Here is a 21,169-nt window from a genome sequence, read left to right on the forward strand (position 1 = left end):
AGTCTGACAGAGACAGGTAGAGAGCCCAAGGAAAACCCATGAGAATCTTTTTCCTGGAACCAAGGTTGCAGCTTTGTGCCCGTCCCACCTAGCAGCTCAGCCTTCCACTCACTCCACGGATATCCCAGTAACCCAGAATCACAGGCATGATTTCCATTCCAGCCTTGGAGACTGCAGTCAGGCCCCAAGGAGACTCCACTCTGAGAGAGCAGCTCTCAGGATGAGGATGACTCTGAGGGCAGTTAGGGAGCAGCTCTGGCCCCGCCCCTAAAGGAGCCAACCCACTATAGTGGAGTAAAAGCCAATCCAAGGCCAGGGACTAAAACCGGAGGCTGGTCTGAGCTCTCAGATACCCAAGGCAGTGATTGGCAGGCCAGGTCCCATCTGCCCCCTGCTGGATCCTCAGGCAGCATCCAGATAGGACCTGTTCTGTCCACCTCCTTTCCTTGTGGATGGGTTTTCATACTTAAGACTGTGGGCATCCCTCATTCAGGGAGGCTCAGATCTCAACACATAGATAAAAAGGCATTCCCTCAGCCTGAGAGTATTCTTGTACCCATCACTGGAAGAAAGGACTCAGCCAGTCTGACAAACACCAGACTTTTATTGTTCACACAACCTGGAGGTACAGGAGCAGTGCAGTGGGAATGGCCCAGGACAGGGCCAAGATAGAAGAGGATGCAGTCTCTGTGTTTCTTTTGGGGGGGACCTGGGGGCTGTTCACAGGTCCTACTGCTGTGACAAATGCCATGACCAAGGCAGTGGACAGAAGAGAGTATTTAAATGAGGGTTTACAGTTTCAGAAGGTGAGTCCACTACCTCGCGGCAAGGAACGTGGTGGCAGGCAGGCAGGCAGGCGGGGTGCTGGGGATGTAGCTGAGAGCTTAAATCTGACCCACAAGCATGAGTCAGAGGGAGAGAGAGAAAGAAAGAGAGAGAGAGAGAGAGAGAGAGAGAGAGAGAGAGAGAGAGAGAGAGATGTTTTTGAAATCTTAAATCACACACACATACACACACCCACACACCCATTGACACACCTCTTCCAGCAAGGCCACACCTCCTAATCCTTCCCAAACAGTTTCAGCAACTGGGGACCAAGCACTCAAACATGAGTCTATTGTGAGCATTCTCATTCAGATTACTAAAAGGACCCAGCCCTTTGGTCATCAAGCTAGTGACTACATAACCTAATCAGTACTTTGGCCATATTTGTGAGGCAAATCCAAGAATCAAACACAGAGGATTTGGGAAATTGAAAGGCTCCCACCACCACAGGCAGAACTCCGGACCCAATGGCACAGTGGCCAGGAGGGACCAGACACCTCTCCTGATTCTAAGGGACAACAGAATGCTGTCCAGAAAGGACCTGGAAGGACTCTGCAGAAACCCAAGTGCCCAAGAGTCAAACTCTCAGCTGTCCAGCTCACTGGTTTCAGCCAAGCTCCTGACTTACATGGGTCTGGGTATGAGAGGGTGACTCACAAGTCCTTCAAGTCACTGCGGCACCTGTGGTTAAAACTCACAGGCAGGAGACTGGGTGTGGTGGTGCACGCCTTTAATCCCAGCACTCGGGAGGCAGAGGCTGGTGGATTGCTGTGAGTTCAAGGACAGCCTGGTCTACAAAGTGAGTCCAGGACAGCCAAGGCTGTTATAATAAAACAAACTCACAGGCAAAATCCCACCAGAGCTGCTCAAGAGCCAAGGTCCTCTTCTTCAGGTTCTTGGCATCAGTGATGAATGAATTTAAAAACAGACTCAAGGGGGCAGGGGGATGGCTCACATAATAAGCATCTTCCAGGTCAGCATTGGGCTCTCAATGCTAACCCATGTGGAAAAGTTTGTCATCATGGTGAGCACTTAAAAAAACCCAGAGCTGGGGAGGTAGCGACCTAAGACTCCAGCATGGTCCCTCCCCACCCCACCCCCCAAGCCAGTCTTGCTGACTCAGCGGACTTCAATGAGAGAGCAGTCTCCAAAACTTCGTACAAAGTGATTGATGAATATATATATATATATATATATATATATATATATATATATATATATATATATATATATATATCGGGATATCAGGGGGCTTAGGGATGGGGAATCAATGTTTGACTACATCCGTGAAGGTGGGGAGTAATTGAGGCTAAGAGGGGGAAGGGAGGGAGGTACGGAGAGTTGGGGGCTGCCCACGGGTCTTCTATTTGAAAACTCGCTGATGGAGCTGAGCAGGCAGGACCAGCAACAGGTGAGCAGAGGTGAAGTCAAGGGTCCCACGTCCCCCCTTCATCCTGAACTCTTCCTCATCCACGGAGCCTGTTTATTCCGGAGGCACAGAGGTGACCCGAAGCAGCTGGAGCAAAGCCCATGGCACAGGTCACAGGCAGTAGAGAGTTCCAGACACAGACTCTGCTCTCTCAGAGCTGAAGACCCGCGCTGGGAAGAATCCACTCCACCCCGACATTGATGGATCCTGGATAATAGGACTCGCTTAATGCAGTAGGGCGACACAGGTGCCACCTCACGTGCAATGAGCTGGATGGTAAGCTAAGTAGCTTCAACAGACTTAAGAGCCTGTGTAGACCATCCAAACCCTGCCTGGTCCTGCCAGCAGGGGGCGTGACAACACAGAAAGTCTGGGCTGAGCAGGTTCTTTTTTTTTTGTTTTTTCGAGACATGGTCTCTCTGTGTAGCCTTGGCTGTCCTAGACTCACTTTGTAAACCAGGCTGGCCTCAAACTCACAGCGATCCGCCTGCCTCTGCCTCCCAAGTGCTGGGATTAAAGGCATGCGCCACCAGGTTCTTACCACCTGACAAGAGACAGTCATAGCTTGCTTCTTCAAAATGTCTTTCAGGCCACATGTAGCCTACACAGTGACTGGTGCTCAGTATTTTCCCTCTGATAAGTTCAAGTAATGGTCTCTGACCAGCTGTCCGCCCCTACCCCCAACTTTGCCAGCCAGGCCTTGTCCCACAGGCTGAGCTAAGGGACAATGTTGCACAGGATGACACTGTTCTAGGTGATCTTCTGCCTGGGTAGAACACACTTCACCTCGCCAATGAGTTGTGATTGGCCTTGACAGACGCCCATCTGCCCATCTGCTTGGTGGGAACTTCCTGCGTTGGCCTGTTTTCCTTCTCTCCTTCCCATAATTCCAAGTGCAGGGGAGTAGGCAGGAAGCTTATTGTCCCCTCCTTCTGTGTAGCAAAGCCCTAAATTGAGGACTGCATAGGAGACAAGTGACCACAGCCCTATCGTGTACTAAGGAGGCCCTTTGTTCTTTCAGAAGCCCTTATCCAGAACTGTCCTTAGGCCTTTCTGAACACTTGCTTACGCCAGAGATACAAGAAAACAGTGTTTCTTAGTCTAGGTGATATCAGCCAACCTTGGACCCGCTTCCTTGAGATACAGCCTTCCTCTCTTCTCCCCTCAAAGGGATCCTAAAGGAACAGGCTCTGCCCTCCCTAGAGGGCCTGAAGCACCTTTCTTCAGACACTACTGTGTGTGTTTGTCGTTAGCAAAACCTAACAAAGAGAAAGTGGCCTAAAGAAAGATGCTCCCCATAAGATGAACTGTTTTTCTAGGCTGATGCCTCTTTGAATTGAATCCTTGCCCACTCACACTAGAAATGGGGCGGTTGGAGGCTAGGCAAGAAAGTGTAATGATGTAAGTGGTGACAGACTAACAGAGCCAATGCCAAGGCACAGAGGTTGTTGTTGGTGGTGGTGGTGGTGGTGGTGCTGCTGTTGTTAAGAAAGCCTGTCCATTCTCCCATTCTAAAGAGCAAGAGGACATTGAATGGAGGGTGCCTGCTGGAGTCTAGCTACGGGAAACCATGTTTTGTTGCCCACATCTGCAGTACACATTTTATTATGAGTCCAGCTGAGCCCCTCAAGTGGATGCTTTTATCCCTTCTGAGCACAATGTCCAGAGATCTTTTTTTATTTGCAGTTGCCCTCTTTATTTTACCCTCTCCGGGATATAAGGGTGAAGTTGCTCTTGATTTCCCCCCACTTTTTTCAAAAATAGTCACACTTAAAATTTCAAATCTAATGTAGCATTTGGCTTTACAGTAGTTTGCCCGTGTAATGGGAACATCTGAATTGAGGGTGGAGACTGTACAACCACCCATTGTGCATTGTTTTCTTCCTTATTTGCTATATTTACGGTAGCAAATTCGGTAACATCACATTTGACCTTGTATCAGTTCAGTATTGCCACATGCATTACTGTTGGCAGCTGTCACCACTCAAGTCTGTGACTCTTTTTGTAAAACTGGAGGTTTTATCAGGTACCCTCCCCTCCCACGCCCACCCACCCCCACCCCCACCCAGCATCCAGCCTCCAGAAACCACCATCTCTGTGACTTTCTGCCCTCCTCCTATGTTATAGCTCGAATATGGAGTGTCCCCGACAGGGTCATATTCTGAACCCTTGAGTAGTAGGTGACACTACCTGGGGAGGTGGTAGCACATTTAGGAGAAGGAGACAAAGCCGCAAGAGGTGAGTGCCTGGGGAGAGTTCCTTGCAGATGTGCAGTCCGTGGGACCCTCCATGTCACACTCTCTGTCTCTTCTCCGCCAAGAAGTGAAAAACAGCGTCTAGCATATGTTCTGACCACTAAGCTGTCCTGCCTAAGCACGTGCGGCCAAGGGACTGTTGGCTGAGCTTCGTGAAACAACGGCCTAAATAAATCTTTTCTCCCTTAAGTTTGTCCTGCCCAGTATTTTGTCAGAATGATGGAAAAAGTAGTTAATATAATCAGAATTGTAAAATGTTTGTGGGGTTTTGTTTTGTTTTGTTTTGTTTTTGTTGTTGTTGTTGTTAGTTTTTGTTTTTTGTTTTGGACCAGTTTTAATGGCTCAAGTTTCAACTAAGTTTTATCATGGGTCAATATAGCCCTCCTCTTTAACCCTGAAAAACATCCCTCTGTGTTTCTACATAGCATTTTCTTTTTACATTCATTTGTAAATGGATTTATGGTTGCATCCATGTTTTATTTATCTGAATAATACTTCTTTGAACATGGACATGCAAATACGTGTTTGAACTGGCCATGGTGGCACACACCTGTAATCCTAAGGGAGGCTTAGGCAATAAAGATTACAAGTCTTGGCCAGCCTGGGCTACCTAGGCAATTCCAGGCCAACTTGACAGATAAATAGAGAAATTTTGTCTTTAAAAGACAATATAGTTATTTAAACCCACTATAAATGGTACACATATATTATATGTGCATATTTGTTATATATGTACCATATATATGTGAATTTTGAGTTCTTTTGAGTATATGCATAGAAAAAAATTGGTACATCATAAGTAATTCTATTAATGATTTCATAAGGAACAGGCTAATTTCCACAGTAGACGTAGCATTTCACATTCCCAGAGACAAAGCAAAAGCTTTCCAATTTCTCCACAGAATCACTTTCTCATTATCTACTGACGGTGACTAGCCATATTTGTGTGAGGCTGATTTTGTTTTTACATTTCTCTAGTGACAAATGATTCTTAAACAACTTTTTGTCTGCTTGTGAACACTTGCATACCTTCTCAAGAAATAAAAGTCCGTTTAGCCCTCGGCCCAAGGTTAAGTTGTTTGGTCTTCTCTTGGTTGCAATCACAATATGTGGAATACGTTCAATGGGACATGGTCAGACCCACTCACTGTAGAAGACACAAGATGTTGTCAACCTCTGATTTCCATATGCAAAACCACTCATGTGTACACACACACACACACACACACACACACACATTGTTACTCTCATTTAATATTTGTGTCTACTTACTTAACTTTATCATATTCCCCTCTTCCTGTTATTTCATCTGAGTTTAAGTTAATGTTTAATAAAGGTTTGGCTTTAAAATGATTTTGATCTTACCAGATTAATAAATAGTTCTCTTCGGTGAACTCTTATCTTACAAGCTTTACCTTTTAATTGGTCACTTATTTCTCAGCGAGCCTCACATCTCCCTGTGAGTGCTTATTTCTTAACTGCTGTGACAGGCAGGAGCTGAAGCTTGGCATGAGGACAATACCCAACAGGGCTGTCCTCCAACCATCCCAGGTTACAGGTAGGCCTCAGGCACTGCTTAGCAAAAGCCAGAATCTGTGATCTGTCCCCCATCAAAGGACGCTTATCCAGGACATCCAGCTCTTTCATGGGTGAGCTGACACAAAACACCCACTGAACATCTGCTCACACGCTGCTGCACTTGGGCCCAGAGGGTAGCCCCTGCCTATCTCCAGTGGCTCAGGGGCAGCTGCAGCCTCTTAATTGCTTAGGTGATAGGGGATTCTGGAGATAACACCTCCACATGCACAAAGCTTTGTAGCTTATTCTGTGCATTCTAGGGGAACCCTGGTTATTTCCAGAGTGCTAATTCCTAACACTAGCAAAAGCATCCCTGAAAAAAAAAAGAATAAACAAACAAACAAAAGCAAATCTTAATTTCCTGAACATCGACAGTATGCCTGGCACTGTCATTCATGTCAGAGACCAAAAGTTCAACAATGTCTGGATCTTTAAAAGGAGCCTACAGTTGAGTTGGGTGCAAACCCACAAGACCAGTCACTAACAGTGGGGATATTTATAGGCAAACATCTTGAGAAGAAAGAAGAGTGTTTAGAAAACTGGACATTCTATTCAGGAAAGACGTCTGGGTAAGGACATGTGTGGAGCTTAGGGGCCTGCTCACATCTTCCTGTCAGGCCAGCATTTCTTCCAAGCCTGACTCACAACTACACATGGCCAGTGGAGGTGTTGCATACTGCAGGACGAATGAGGAACCCTGGCACAGAGGAAGCACCCTCCTGTAGCAATCCCAATGTCAGAATTATCAGAGGACATCAAGGACCATATGTGTCTTTATACCCTGCTTGATTGAGAGCTGGCATCATAGTCTCAGGACCCAGCTCTTCCTGTGAACCAAAGAGCAAACACCACTCAGCCAAGTCAATGAAGAAGTCTTTAGAGGCACTGGCAACAAGACAGGACACAAAGTAAGTGTAGTTCAGACTTCACTGGGGAACGGACAAGGCTGGTCTCTCAGGCAACTCTGTGTATGTGTGTCTGGGTGTGTGTGTGTGTGTGTGTGTGTGTGTCTGAGTGTCTGTCTCTGTCTGTCTGTCTATGTGTGTCTGTGTGTGTCTGTATGTCTGTGTGTGTGTCTGTCTGTGTGTGTGTGTGTATGTGTATGTCTGGGTGTCTGTCTGTCTATGTCTGTGTCTGTGTGTGTCTGTATGTCTGTGTATGTGTGTGTGTGTGTCTGGGTGTCTGTCTGTGTGTGTGTGTGTGTGTGTGTGTGTGTGTGTGTGTGTGTCTGTCTGTCTATGTGTGTGTCTGTGTGTGTCTGTATGCCTGTGCGTGTGTGTGTGTGTGTGTGTGTCTGTGTGTCTGTGTGTCTGTGTGTCTGTGTGTGTCTGTATGTCTCTGTGTGTGGCAGGGAGGTATATAGTGTAAGTTAAGCCACTCAAAGTAAAGCACGGGACCAGCTGGTTGGAACTGGACAGAAACGTGTAAGAGAAGGAAAGAACCAAAGAAGCTAAGAGCCGAACTTGTAGACGCTTCGCTATAAATAGTGGGTAGGGGGGGCGACAATGATCCGGGTAGAGAAGGACACGGAAGGGGAAGACTGACAGACTCAGGGTAGCAGGAGCCAAGTATGGTTAGAGTCCTGGACCACAGGTGATCTTCCCACTAGTTCCAGCCGTGCAGGGCCCTGCTTGTTGCCCCACTTGGCCTGCTTTAAGTACACAGGGCTTGGGAGGAAGCGGTTGCTCTTCATATAAGCAGAGATCTTCCCCAGGCCCTGCAAGGGAGAAGGAAGGAGAAAGCAGGCCCTTGGGTCTGCAAACCTACTCTAGAAGCATCCAAGAGGCTTCAAAATCCAGGCTTAGAAAAGCCACCTAACCACCCTGCAAAATCACTTTCCCCCATCACCACCTTCAGCAGGGATGCTGAGGTACCCAAAGGTTAAGACACTACCTCATTCTCCCATGCCTAGGAGGGTCAGCCCAGCTCTGTGGCTGCCTCTCTGCTCTCTGTGCACTCCCCTCCTGCCTCCCATAGGGGGCACTGTCACTCCTGGCTGCATTGACATGCCTATAATGAAAAGAAGCAAGGATCCAGAAAAAGCAAAAGGGCTTGCTGAGGGCTTGCATGTGTGGCCTGGAAGAGAGCCCAGGTCCCCCCCCCCCCCATCCCCCAGTGATTCAATGACTCCTGAGTGTAAGTGGAGAAGGCTGAGGGGAAAGCAAATCAAGGAGTGGCAGCCAGTCTCACCTGGTCACCTGAAGCTAAAACATCTCCACCTGAGCCCTGAGCACAAGCTCCCTGAGCTCCACCGAGCTCCTCTCTAGCTCTGATACCTCAGCTGAGAATACATGGGTCACATCTAAAGATCAGTAGAGAGCCAGAGCTACCAGCCCCCGACAAGCCACAGCCACACCCGTCTGTGCTGGAACACTGGCCTCTGCACTCCACACACACTCTCCTCCCCAGCCAGGCCAGCTCTTGCACCCTCCCAAGGCCACTCTACGTGGGCCAGATCCAGAGTGATCAGAACTAATAGAGGGTATATCCCTTTATGGGGAGTCGCGAAGGAGAAGAGTTTCCAGGAGGAGATTGTTGTTACACTAATACTGCCTACACCTGAATGTTAAAAAAAAAAAAAAAAAAAAAAAAGTCGTATTGATTTCAAACCAAATACACATAGCTCTGAATAGCCTGTGATTAACCATGAGGTGAGGGCCAGGCATCCAATAATATCACATGCTTCTTATAGTCTGTTGGGACTACTGTAGCTTCACTCACTCCTAGGATGTCCTGCTGGGCCTGCTGGGCACACAGAGGAAATTTCCAGAGAATCTGAATAAAAGTTAAAGTATGACCCTCATTTCATAGAGGAGCACAGGAGATTTGAAGGAAGACAGGAACACCCACCAACAGAATTCAAGATAAAAGTCTTCCACGGGATGGACCTGGGCAGTGATGGTTGGTACCTGCCTTTAATCCCAGCACACGGGAGGCAGAGGTAGGTGATTCTCTGAGTTCGAGGCCAGCCTGGTCTACAGAGCAAGTTTCAGGACAGCTAGGGCTTCCTTTAAAAACCTCGTTTCCATAAACAAAACAATAAAACAAACCAAGCCAAAAATCTTCCCCCAGGGACTCCACATAGGAACTTAATTGAAAACCAGCTACAGTTCCGAGCCACACTGCTTCCCTAGTCAGGAATGAGTCACCGTTCTGCAGATCAGGGGTAACCACTGAGTATGTCTTGATCCTGCGCATCAATGTGTCTTTGTCCCTGCCTAAAACTTGCAGGAACAGACAAGTTCTTGGCATGTTCCGCATAGCACAGATCCTAGACAAGAAACCTGGCCTCTACATAGGCCTGACTTTCCAAATCAGAAGGAGACACCAGATGCTATCTGTTGAGCTGTGATCATCCAAGGCATTCCCCGGGGACCTGGTGTACGGAGAAGGAACACAGCTCCTTTTCTGAGACCAGGGATGTGCTTGGCAGAGCCACTAATGGTCTGGGGCCAGGGCCGGGGGGTGGGGGGGTGGGGCTGGCTCTGTGGCTTCCGATCCTGAGAACCCAGCTCTTCCCACTGTACAAAGCTACAGTTATCAGTCCCAAGGCCACTGTGGGCTCAGATTGCAATGGTCTTGAGATATTCTGTGTTCCCCTTTTGCAACATCGCTTGCTTAGCTCTCCGGTGATTTTATGCCATTTCTCCCCCCCGCCCCCCGGAAACAGTATATATGATGCTATACATCGTAGCAAGTTTCCTTGGCATAAGACATAGCTTGTGCAAGACCTGCCAACCCTAGCCTTACCTTTACTACCTTGGCCACTTAGAACCCTGTGACTAAAGAACAACCTCCTGGCTGGTCAGCTGCCTTTAGAAGCCAGAGGCAGTCAGGGGCCTAGAACAACCTCTACTGGTGACCTTGAGCAAGCAGCTTGCCACCCCCTACCCCACAGTCTCAGTTTCCTTATCTGTCCAGTGACTCAGCTAATTCTATCCAGGTTGCCTGCCTGTTGCAATGACAAATTGACTCCATGGGTCTAAGAGGCTGAGCATGAGGTCCTGGCAGGAAGCCAGTGCTCAGTAGATCCTTGGTTTTTTTCTTTTAACCCTAAGGATGAGGGAAGCACCCTGGGAAGGGAAAGGGAAGGACATCCCAGAGAAAGCAGGATGGGGGGTGGGGATGGGGAGGGCATCACCTCAAAGCGGGCCACGAAGTCCTTCAGGTTTGCGAACGCATCCAGGCACTTGGGCTCAAATATACGGTGCTGGTCAAGGATGTCATAGACAAGGAAATCTGCGAAGGTGAGCTGCAGGGAGTGAGGGTCAGTGGGATGCCATCTGGCAACCTGGGAAGAATGGCCAGTCCTCCGCCTCACTGTGACTGTTGCCCTCTTTACCTTGTTGCCTGCAAACCATGGCTGCCTCCCCAGGAACTCGGAATAGAGCATCAGCTGAGCTGGAAGGCCCTTCAAGACCTCCGGCTTCCGTTTCTCCTAAAACAGAAAACAGTTGTCACAGCCCTTAGACTCTGGAGCTCAGAAGAAAGGATGACCTTTTCCTGATATTATGCCTGCACCTGTGTGCAAGTTTCTATAGAGTGCATCACTGTGGTAGTAATTGGACTCCTGCTTGGTAGCAGAGTTCACTCAGATTGGAAGTAAGATGGGAATGCCACTCTGTCCCCAAATCTATCACCACCGACAATCCAAACCAGGCACGGTGCATTGCACCCAGGACTACTTTTAGGTAGCTCACACATTCTGCACCCGGAAGTCCAGTGGAGCCAGAGAAGCAAAGTAATTGCTGGTCTCTAGAGAGGAGACGAAGTTGTTCCTAAGGGTGACATAAGAGCAGGGTCAATATTTGAGCAGAGTGAGCAAAGCTGCCCCGTGTCTGATGTTGAAAGGGACAAAGGTCCTCCAGGCGGAGCGTGAGCTGCCTATTTGAAGAGGCCCTGGTCATGGCTTCTTCTACCGGGGACACAGCCCTGGGAAGACTGTTGGGTAGGATTCTGAATATATTAGACTTGTTTTCTTCCGGTTTGAATTTGTGCGTTCAAGGAGCGAACAGAGGGTGTGTGACCAACTAGGCAAGATGGCGCACGGCAGTGGTCAAGTTGGGGAGAATTCTGAACACATGAATTTATCATACAGGAACCAAAGGCACAACCACGGGCACAGATTTCCAGGCATTGATGCACAGTGTCTATTAACAAGATTTGGGGGTTAGGAAAGATAAACGTGTTGCTTGAATAAGAAAGCTTGGAGAATCAGAATGAGTGGGTTCAAATACTAAATAGAACAAGTGTGTTTATGAACACAAGCCTTTAGCTCTTCCTGTAAACCCCTGACCCACACAGTGAGGACTCACAAAGTCAGGGCTGTAGCAGAGCATGGCCAACTGCATGCGGGTGTCCATAACCTGGTTCTCCACAATGTCCACACGAATCCTCTCCTCCTCTGTCTCCCCACCAGCAGCACAGGAACACACACACACACACACACACACACACACACACACACACACACACACACACACACTCACCCTCAGCACCCTGTCCCACCACAGCCAAGCCCAGGAAGATGACCACCCCCCCCCAACCCTGCAGGCAGCCCCACTCACACAGGTTGTGCTTGCAGCCAAGGTAGCGCAGGATGGCGTTGCTCTGGGTGATATTGTGGGACCCATCAATTAAATAAGGCAACTGGAAGGAGAAGAGACAGTGAGATGGGATATGTGGCCCCTCCATACCTTCCTTGGGTGAGGACAGATATGGGCCTGGCACCCCATGTGCCTGCAGTGGAAAGCCCTCCATGAGCACAGTGCACACTGAATGGAGAAGCTGGGACACAGCCCATCACAGAAACACTGTGTCAGGCAGGAGCAGGAGAAGGAGAACAGAAACCCCGATTCCATACTCTCTCAGCCAGGTAAGCAAATGAGGTGAGAGCACCATGCCTTCCCCAAAACCTCCCCTTCCATGCACCTACATTGGGAAAGTCTGGGGCCAGCTTGAATTCATCACTCAGCCACTGGCTTCGGTCATAATCAGGAGCTGCAGTGAACAAAATAATGTGAAAAGATCTCCCCCTGTACAGTCTTCCCTCGCCCCTGGGATCCTACTAAAACGTCAGAGCAAGTCCTCCTGAAGTAGGGGATCTGTGATCTGAGTCATCCAATCTCACAGCCCAAGGTTGTACAAGTGAATATCCCTTCCAGAGCTGTAGGCTCTACATGACTAGGGTACACGCAAAAGGTATGGGTGGGTGCTGAGCAAGCCCCCACACAACTGCAGGTGGACAGGGAGCCAGCGCTTCACTGGTTATTTACTGAAAAAAAAAAAATAATAATAATAATAATAATAATAAATTTTATTGTAAATTACAATAAATAATAAATAAATAAAATAATAAACCTCAAGGAGGTTTCTAGGAGGGATCAGCCCTGGGTTCATCTGGAGGAGAACCACGGAACTGAGAAGCTGCTGGGCAGAAGCTGCTGGGCACCAGTGCACAGAAGCTGGGGAAGGGTCTAAACAGAAGAAGGTCATTACCATCCCCCATGGAGTATCTCTTCTCTTCATAGCTTGTTTCTGTGTACTCCAGGAGCAGGCGGATGGCGTGACCCAACTGTGAGAGATGGCAGGTAACAAAAGTCATAGTCAGTGAGAGCCCCTATGTGTGACTTCACCTCCTCCGGGAAAGCCTCTGTCTCTATACCTAACAGTTGAATAGGGGAAGACACAGCGCTCCTAACAGGGACTGGCAGAAAATGCTAGAATGCACTGAAGAGAATCTACCTCCTGGAACCAGGCCTAACCCTTCACTGTGTCCTAACCAAGAGCCCTTTCCACCGTTGCAGCCCAACCTTCCACTCACCCCACAGATATCCCAATAGCCCAGAGGCACGGGCATGTTTTCTGCTCTAGCCATGGAGATTGCGCAGATGCAGTTCAGTCAGGGTGGACTTCACTTTCAGGTACCAACACACAGGGGGCAGTGTCTGCTTGCATGCAGTTCCTGAGCCCTCTCTGCCCCACTCCCAAATGGCCCAACCCTCAAGGCCCGAAGCCCAGCTTCTTGTGACAGTGGTGAGAGCCAGTTCAAACTCTACAGTCTCCTAGGGCGAGCAGGTCGGTGTATTCAGATACCCAAGGCAGAGACTGGCAGGCCTGCTCTAGTGGCTCCCTGCCTACAGCCCCTCCCCCTGCTGGGTCCTCCAGGAAGTTGGCAGTGGCCCCTGGTGACTGGCCAGATAGGCAGAGAACAAAGCGGCTCTTTTGCCTTTCATCGTTGGGCTCAATTTTCACACCTGGATTGTGAGAATCTGTCATCCAAGGAGGCTCACTCTTCCATGTAAGGGCCGAAAAGGCACGGCCCCAACCTGAGAGTTGAACCCAGCACACCACTGTTTGCAGGACTCCTCTACTCTGAAAGCTATCAAAACTTCACTGTCCACACAGCCTAGAGTTACAGGAATAGGAAATGACATCCTGGTTGGAGACACAACCCTTTGATCACCAAGCTAAGAAGTGAGTGAAAAAAAGAAATAAAAAGGAAAGGACATGGCCGCTCCTAGGTATGGTGAAGGAGGCAGATGCATCTGGGAGAGTCCAGAGTCCAGAATGGTCATGATGCTGAACCATGTGAGGAGGGGGGGGACAGAGGGGGACCAAGCACAGCAGCCAGGAGGCCAGAGGTACGAAAGGAAGGTATGTGACCAAAATGTCTGCATTACTAGGGAAGAGCCTGAGGAGGAAGGGCAGCCCAGCCCCTGGGATGGAGAGGTCAGGGTACAGGGAGGGGGAGGACAGCCTTACCCTGGGGCAGGTAGGGACTGAGAGATGCTGGGAGAACCTGGAGGCCAGGTCTGCTTTGATAGGTTAAATAGGCACTTCAGCTGCTTGACCCCCATTGAAAACTTAACAGTGAGCATATAAAGTAAACAGTACTTTGGCTATATTTGAGAACTCAGTCCAAGAACCAAGAACAGAAGGTATGAACCTCAGAGTTTACCACAGCCACCGATGGTACCTGCTGGCAGAACTTCATGCTCACCAGCACAGTGGAAGGGTGCACAGAGCTGGCAGCCAGAGTCGCTGAGGTGGTAGCAGCATGCAAGGAAACAGACACCCCCCTGCTTCCAAGAGGCTACAGATTCCTGTGCAGAGGGGACCCTGCAGTGCCTGCATAGGATCTAGGGAGCTTATGGCCAGACTCTCAGCTGTCCAGCTCCCTGGCATCAGCTCTGGCCCCGGCTCTTGATTCATGAGTGTCTAGGAGTGAGACAGTGCTGGTTCAAGTGCCCTTCAAGTCACTATGGGTCCTAGGACTTGAGGTAGGATCTCAAATACAATATCCTACCTATGTTATTCGAGAGCCCAGGTTCCCTTGTTCAGGTTTTTTAGTATTTGTCTCACTTGGTGTTCTATTGTGAAGAGACATAGTGACCATGGCAACTCTTAAAAAAAAAAAAGCACTCATTTGAAGCTTGCTTAGGGTTTCAGAGGTTTAGTCCGTTATCCTCATGGGGGGAAGCACGGTGACATGCAGGCAGACATTGTAGCTGAGAGTTCTACATCTGGATCCAAAGGCAGCAGGAAGAGAGAGCCAGTGGGCCTGGCTTGAGCTCTTGAAACTTTAAGTTCTCACCCACCCCCACCCCTGTAAGGCCACACCCTCTAATTCTTCCTGGGGAGCAAGCACTCAGTTCTGTGAGCCTGTGGGAGCCATTCTTATTCAAGCCACCACAGTAGCACTGATAAAAGATTTTAAAAGCAAACTCAGGAGAATGGCTGAGAGAATGGCTCTGATGCTAAAGAATTGCCAGGTGTTTTACCCAGGGTTCCTATGGTTGTGAGAAAGAAAGAAAGAAAGAAAGAAAGAAAGAAAGAAAGAAAGAAAGAAAGAAAGAAAGAAAGAAAGAAAGAAGGAAGGAAGGAAAGAAAGAAGGAAAGAAAGAAGCTACGATCTGACTGCAGTAATGAAGCAAGAAACAGAGCAGCAGTGAGACTGGAAGTCGTCCATTCTCAAGAACTGGCTGGGTGAGCTTTTAAAGCCTCCCCAAACCTGGAGCTTTCCACACATTCTCACCAATGATGCACAGGATTGGCTGACACAGCTCCCTGGGAGCCGCAGTGAGAATGATTATAATCATTGTCCTGCTTTCCCTGACCCCCTACACATGTACTGTCACAAGAAAACTGTGGTGCTTGTTGCTCGAGTACAGTATGTTAGAGAGAGAGTCGAAGAACGAAGGATGGGGTGTAAGAAGGGAGAAGAGGAGGGGAGAAGAACATGGGGGAAAAGAGAAGGCTGGCTGCACAGAAGTTCTGTGTACCGTTTTGAAATTTTTCTCAAAGTCTGACACTGTGACAACAGCCAAAAAAAAAAAAAGTTGTGAAAAACGGAATATATTTATCACATGGTCTAGGACACACACACCCAACTACTGAAGTAAAATCTTATCAAGAAAGACTCGTCTTGCCTGGCATGGTATCTTATGCCTGACATCCTAGCATTCCCAAGACAACAGAGGCAGGAGGATTGAAATGAGTTCAAGTTCAGACAGGCATATATAGTGAGTTATACCAAAGGCTATATAGTGAAAGCCTATATCAAAAAATAAAAACAGAAACAAACAAAAAAGGAAGAAAAAAAAAAGCATGACCGATTCGTCTTTTATGATGTTAAAATTTGGATTTTAAAAGGTTCTTCACTTTTATTCAGAAGTGGAGTCTGCATTGGGATAATGGCTCACCTATAACAAGAAGCAACTTGCAGCTCATGGCACACTTGTCAATGCTCAGGCACTTTCTGAATGGTCACCACTGGGAAGGGCTGCAGCATCACTGGGTGGAGGGTAGGGAAGCAGATGATTGTTCCACAGGGCACAACACAGCCCCATAGCAAAGAACCACCCAGTCCAAATGCAGTCACGGCCAAGTGAGAAGATCTTACCTTGTCTGTGATCCTCAAATGACTCAAAAGCCACAGTTAGAGAAACTCCAACAGCCTTAGAAATGCTGGCCACCGAGGGACAGAGTAGCTGGTGCCCTGGAAACCAGCTGGGAGAGAGGAAATGTGTATGTGGGGGTGGGGGGGCGCACCAAGCAGCAGTCTTGCCGGGGGATGGGGGGGAGCCCCTATGGCATCAGTTGCACATCAGCAAAGAGAGTAGGAGGCTTGGAGAGAGGACCTGGATCTACCAGTGGAGAGGCTGGGCAGGCTGGTCCTCCAGGATTGAAGGTAGGACAGGTACGACTCTGGTGGTCAGGAAACCAGGCCTACCCGCCCCCTCCCCCCCCCCACAGACACATACACAGTGCAGTCCTCAGCAGGCTGTCACAGGGTGTGATATATTGGTAAATTGTCATATGTTGTTTGAGCTCGCTAAGAAGGTGACTCTGAAAGTCTGAAAGTGCTCAGTGGCTCCACTCTATTCAGACCCATGCATGTTTGTCTCTGTTTCCCCCAAAGTCTCTTTTCTAGGCATGGGACCCCTATTTCTGCTACAGGAGGGAAGAAAATAACAAGTCAGCCCAAGAGTAGAGGCATCCTGGCCTTGGGAATAGCTAGAAGGTGAGCCATACGCAACAGTGGAAAAGAGAAGCCAGAAGATCAGCCATGGGAAGGAAGCTCATCCTGAGAAAGAAAGCTCAATCCAGAACTCCAGCTGCCTGCCTCAACTTCCCCAGGCAGATTTTGCTTGGAGCCGTGAGTACCTGATTTTCTGACAGCATCTCTACTTGCTGCTATTTGTTCTTGTGTCAGGAAGCCTCACCCGAGGGACACTCGCTCTGCTTGTGACTCTATTGGGAACCCCAACTGACCACCCCAATAGCTTCTGGTCAGGGGGTTTCTGCTAGATACTTTGCACGACCAATTTGATGATGTTCTGTTATTTCTCTATATCTTGCTGTTTATTCTTTCAGTTTGGCTTATTATATAAGTGCTGAATTCATTCATTCAAAACAGAAAGCATGAGCTGCAGACATACCTCAGTGCTTAAAAGCACACACTGTGCTTTCAGAGACATGAATTCAGTTCCCAAAATTCACATCAGCAAGCTCACAACTGCCTTTACCTGCAGATCCAGGAGGTCTTCTGACACCCTTGGCCTCCATGGGTACATGCAACCATGTACAAATATCCACATGCACAAGCCCCGACATGCATAGCTAAAAATAAAAACAGGGCGATGTGTGGTGGCACACACCGTGAATCTCAACAGTTGGGAGCAGAGGCCGTTGGATCTCTGTGAGTGTCCATGCTCCCACTGCTATAACAAGGGGGAAATAAACATCTTCTGTACCTAAAGCTGTAGTCACAGGGTTAAAACCTAAAGTAGTTAGATTTCTGTGTATTCCCTCATCTGCTTTTTCTTCTTTACAGAGAATGTGCAGTGCTTAAGGTCATCAATATCTTGGCAGGCCCTCCAGAGAACATAAAACTTTCTCTTGCTTCCAGAACCTGTGAGACCATAGAGGGAAAAGATTTAAAAATCCAATTGGTTAGAAGTTTTCCCAAGAGTTGTAGTGGGAACGAAGCTCGGAAACTTAACTAAACATGTATAGATAATCTTAATTTACATACTTTGCATCAAATTCTTGTTACAAAAATGGAGAGAGAAGTTGAAAAGGACATAAATATTAAAATAAATACATTTTTGGTAAGGAAGGTAAAAATAAAAATATCTGTCACTAGGATGGATTTTGTATAACAAAATAAGATTTTTGTCCTAAAAATAAATGATAAAAATTGAAGATAGTTTTTCAAACTTTAAGTCAAGTTATAGCTTAGCCAGAATGAGGTATACAGGGCCTGTGAGTGGTGAGGCTTAAGATGTGTGTTTGATGACTAACAGTTATTAACAAAGTCCAATATACTAATATCAATATCAAAATTATCTTTAAATCAATAGAGTTTCCTAAGATATTGGTCTTTAAAAAAAAAACAATGCAAGTTTTCTGGAAGCATCACCATAGCCACACCACGTACAACATTCTGTACAGTATCTGGGTAGCTCTCGGCACAGTCTGTCTGACACATAAAATATCAACTTTGGGGAGCAGATGGGGCCTGAGTGAATGTATAACGTTGATATGAATATGTTTATGTCAAGAAACCCAATGTCTCAGATCCATGGGAATAACAAGATCTTTCCTTGGCCAAGAGCAGATGTGGACGGCATCTTCCTCCAGGATGACTGCATCCTGAGATTTCTCCCCTATGGAGCTTTACCAAAGTCAGCCTGCATACCTCCTTGTCCACGTGTATCTAATAAGCCCACCTTCCCGCTCAGCTGTACACACTGAATTTTTGGATGACTCCTGCATCTCCATCAGAGTACATGATCTACCAATCCCTGCTCTTCTGTACTTGTTTCAGAGTGTGTTCATGTCCAGTTGCCCAACTCAAGTTAATCCCAAGTCCATGCAGGTCTTGGCAATCAACTGTTCCATTGAATTCAAACCCTGAATGCAATAGCAGCTAATTACATTATGTCTGCAGAAAACTAAGGTTTGATTGTCACAGACACTTCATTGAACTGCTCTCGGAGAACTGTCTGAATCACACAATATTGAACTGTGACACAGGGAACCTCACCGACAGGAAGATTTATTGACAGTGAGTTTTGAGGTGCAGGAGGCACAGATCATAAAAATGAAGAGAGAGTAAGGGTAAATTCAGTTCAGTTTTTCCCAAATAGAAAGGATTCATCAAGAGTGACGGTTCCCATACCAATAGAGCTTCAAGCCAAAAGAGTACATGACAGACCCAGTAAAGACAACGTCCTAGAGACCTAATGTTGACACAGCCATGGTATATGGAAGGGGCATATGGTATATGGTATATGGAAGGGGCATATGGTATATGGTATATGGAAGGGGCATATGGTATATGGTATATGGAAGGGGCATATGGTATATAGTATATGGAAGGGGCATATGGTATATGGTATATGGAAGGGGCATATGGTATATGGAAGGGGCATATGGTATATGGTATATGGAAGGGGCATATGGCATATGGTATATGGAAGGGGCATATGGTATATGATATATGGAAGGGGCATATGGTATATGATATATGGAAGGGGCATATGGTATATGGTATATGGAAGGGGCATATGGCATATGGTATATGGAAGGGGCATATGGTATATGGTATATGGAAGGGGCATATGGTATATGGTATATGGAAGGGGCATATGGCATATGGTATATGGAAGGGGCATATGGTATATGGTATATGGAAGGGGCATATGGCATATGGTATATGGAAGGGGCATATGGTATATGGTATATGGAAGGGGCATATGGTATATGGTATATGGAAGGGGCATATGGCATATGATATATGGAAGGGGCATATGGCATATGATATATGGAAGGGGCATATGGTATATGGTATATGGAAGGGGCATATGGCATATGATATATGGAAGGGGCATATGGTATATGATATATGGAAGGGGCATATGGTATATGATATATGGAAGGGGCATATGGTATATGGTATATGGAAGGGGCATATGGTATATGGTATATGGAAGGGGCATATGGTATATGGTATATGCCCCTCCTGTGCATTCCCACCAGCCTCATCATCACTCGTTGTGCTGTACCTAGAGCGTGAGACCCCCAAAAAAAGATCACCAGGACTCGATACTGATGCAATACACATGAGGACCTTTAATCGACTTGAGCCGGGCTCTGACCAGTCACCAACACAGTGGTATCCAGAAAGAGCCTCGATCTCTGAGGTGAGAGTAAATTTATAGGTTCCCATCCCTCCCAGCACCCCAAAGCAAGGGGTCCTAGCCTGACAATCAACTATTGGTTGAGTAACATAAAGAGGTCTAATGTCTAGAGTGCCAGGCTACAGAAAAAGGCACCAATATGACCCATGGCTTAGCTTTCTTTGTTCTCTTTGTTCACTACTTTGTCCAGGGAAGTGTCTGGTTTCTTACTAACCCTATCTCCAGTGGGCAGGAAGGAAAGCGGCCATAAAACTGGGTCTCTTATCAACTCTATCTCTGTGGGACCCTTTGGGTCAGTCACAGGGCAATGCTATCTCAAGTGGGGCTCTTCTTTGCAGCTGGCCAGATTATCCCCTGTAGGCCTGTTTCTTAACCTTTGCCCTGGTAACCCTGAAATCCAATTTTAGTTCTTCTGGTATCTCAGTTGAGACCCACAGCCTTTCACAGTTCAAAGTCCCAGCATGTCTCAGTGACTGAGATTGCAGGCAAGCACACTTCATCCCCTAGTGATCTCTGCTGTGAGGGTCACAGATTAGAACCAAGATATTGCAAACCTCTCCTGAGTCCATTTGACTCTTCAGAGCCTGGCACCACAGGCGCAGAGCTCAGACTCTTGGAAGCAGCTGTGACACTTGGTGAGTCCAAAGCAAAAGGAATAAATGAGACACAGCACACAGCAAGTATGTTTCAGGCTTTATTGGTGATGAGACAGGCTGGGGCAGCTCATCCACCAGGAATGGGCTGGCACTGACACAGCATTGACCCTTAGGCTAATTGCAGGGAGCATGAGTTCAGGACAGAACTCCAAGCACAGAAAAGGACTGTGAGGTTGGGTTAGGGCACAGATGAAGAAGGGGGCGTGATGGAAGGAAGCGGGGAGAATGAATACCACATGGGCTTGACTAGGGTGAGGGCTGAGGAGACGGGGCTGACAAAGCTGGAGACAGGAAGGGGAAGGACAGAGACTTGAGGACATGGAGGCAGCAGTGCAGAAGGCCAGCTGTCCCCAGGGCCCGCAGGATCCCTGTATGAACAGCTCCTCCCTGTGAATGCCACAGCACGGCAGCGGCCTAATCAGTGCCCCACTGGGCTACCTTAGTAAACACAGGTCTTGGGAGGAAGCGGCTGCTCTTCATGTAGGCCGAGATCTTCTTCAGGCCCTGCAAAGTGGGAAGGACGCAGCAGGAGCTCAGGTCTGTGGGGAGGCCCCACTAGATTGAGCAGCCCCACCCCAGGAATAGCATTTCTCAAAGGCTCTGGACCACAGCACAGCCAGCTTAGCTCCCAGCCCTGGCCAAAGACGGCTTCAGGTTCCTACAATGGGAGACTAGACACTGTGAAGGTGCTTTCTACCAACTAAAGTTTACAATACA

At 47.8% G+C, this 21,169-nt stretch overlaps 1 protein-coding gene and 1 long non-coding RNA gene across 13 annotated transcripts in view; both read right to left on the reverse strand.

Moving 5' to 3' along the window:
* LOC311583742 (glutathione S-transferase Mu 3) overlaps positions 1-21,169 on the reverse strand; it is a 90,227-nt gene that overhangs the window by 4,603 nt on the left and 64,455 nt on the right. For 4 of the 12 annotated variants that reach the window (XM_084757576.1, XM_084757573.1, XM_084757574.1 and 1 more), the window contains exons 3-5: positions 11,655-11,736; positions 10,430-10,525; positions 10,229-10,339 (exon numbers count right to left, since the gene is read on the reverse strand). In XM_084757576.1, the coding sequence (XP_084613702.1) occupies positions 10,229-10,339; positions 10,430-10,525; positions 11,655-11,720 (273 nt within the window). In that variant the 5' untranslated portion in view covers positions 11,721-11,736. Of the gene's footprint in view, positions 1-88; positions 234-10,228; positions 10,340-10,429; positions 10,526-10,798; positions 10,824-11,402; positions 11,498-11,654; positions 11,737-20,479; positions 20,957-21,169 lie in introns of those variants that run through there. The other 8 variants (XM_084757570.1, XM_084757569.1, XM_084757571.1 and 5 more) reach the window with 6 other exon arrangements.
* Positions 11,868-16,085, reverse strand: LOC311583755. Its single transcript, XR_014774656.1, has 3 exons — positions 15,992-16,085; positions 12,586-12,661; positions 11,868-12,087 (listed from the first exon to the last, which is right to left on the reverse strand). It is a non-coding gene; the product is annotated as an uncharacterized lncRNA (long non-coding RNA).

The sequence above is a fragment of the Acomys minous genome (genome assembly GCF_964271855.1).
Source record: "Acomys minous genome assembly, chromosome: 14".
Taxonomy (NCBI): domain Eukaryota; kingdom Metazoa; phylum Chordata; class Mammalia; order Rodentia; family Muridae; genus Acomys; species Acomys minous.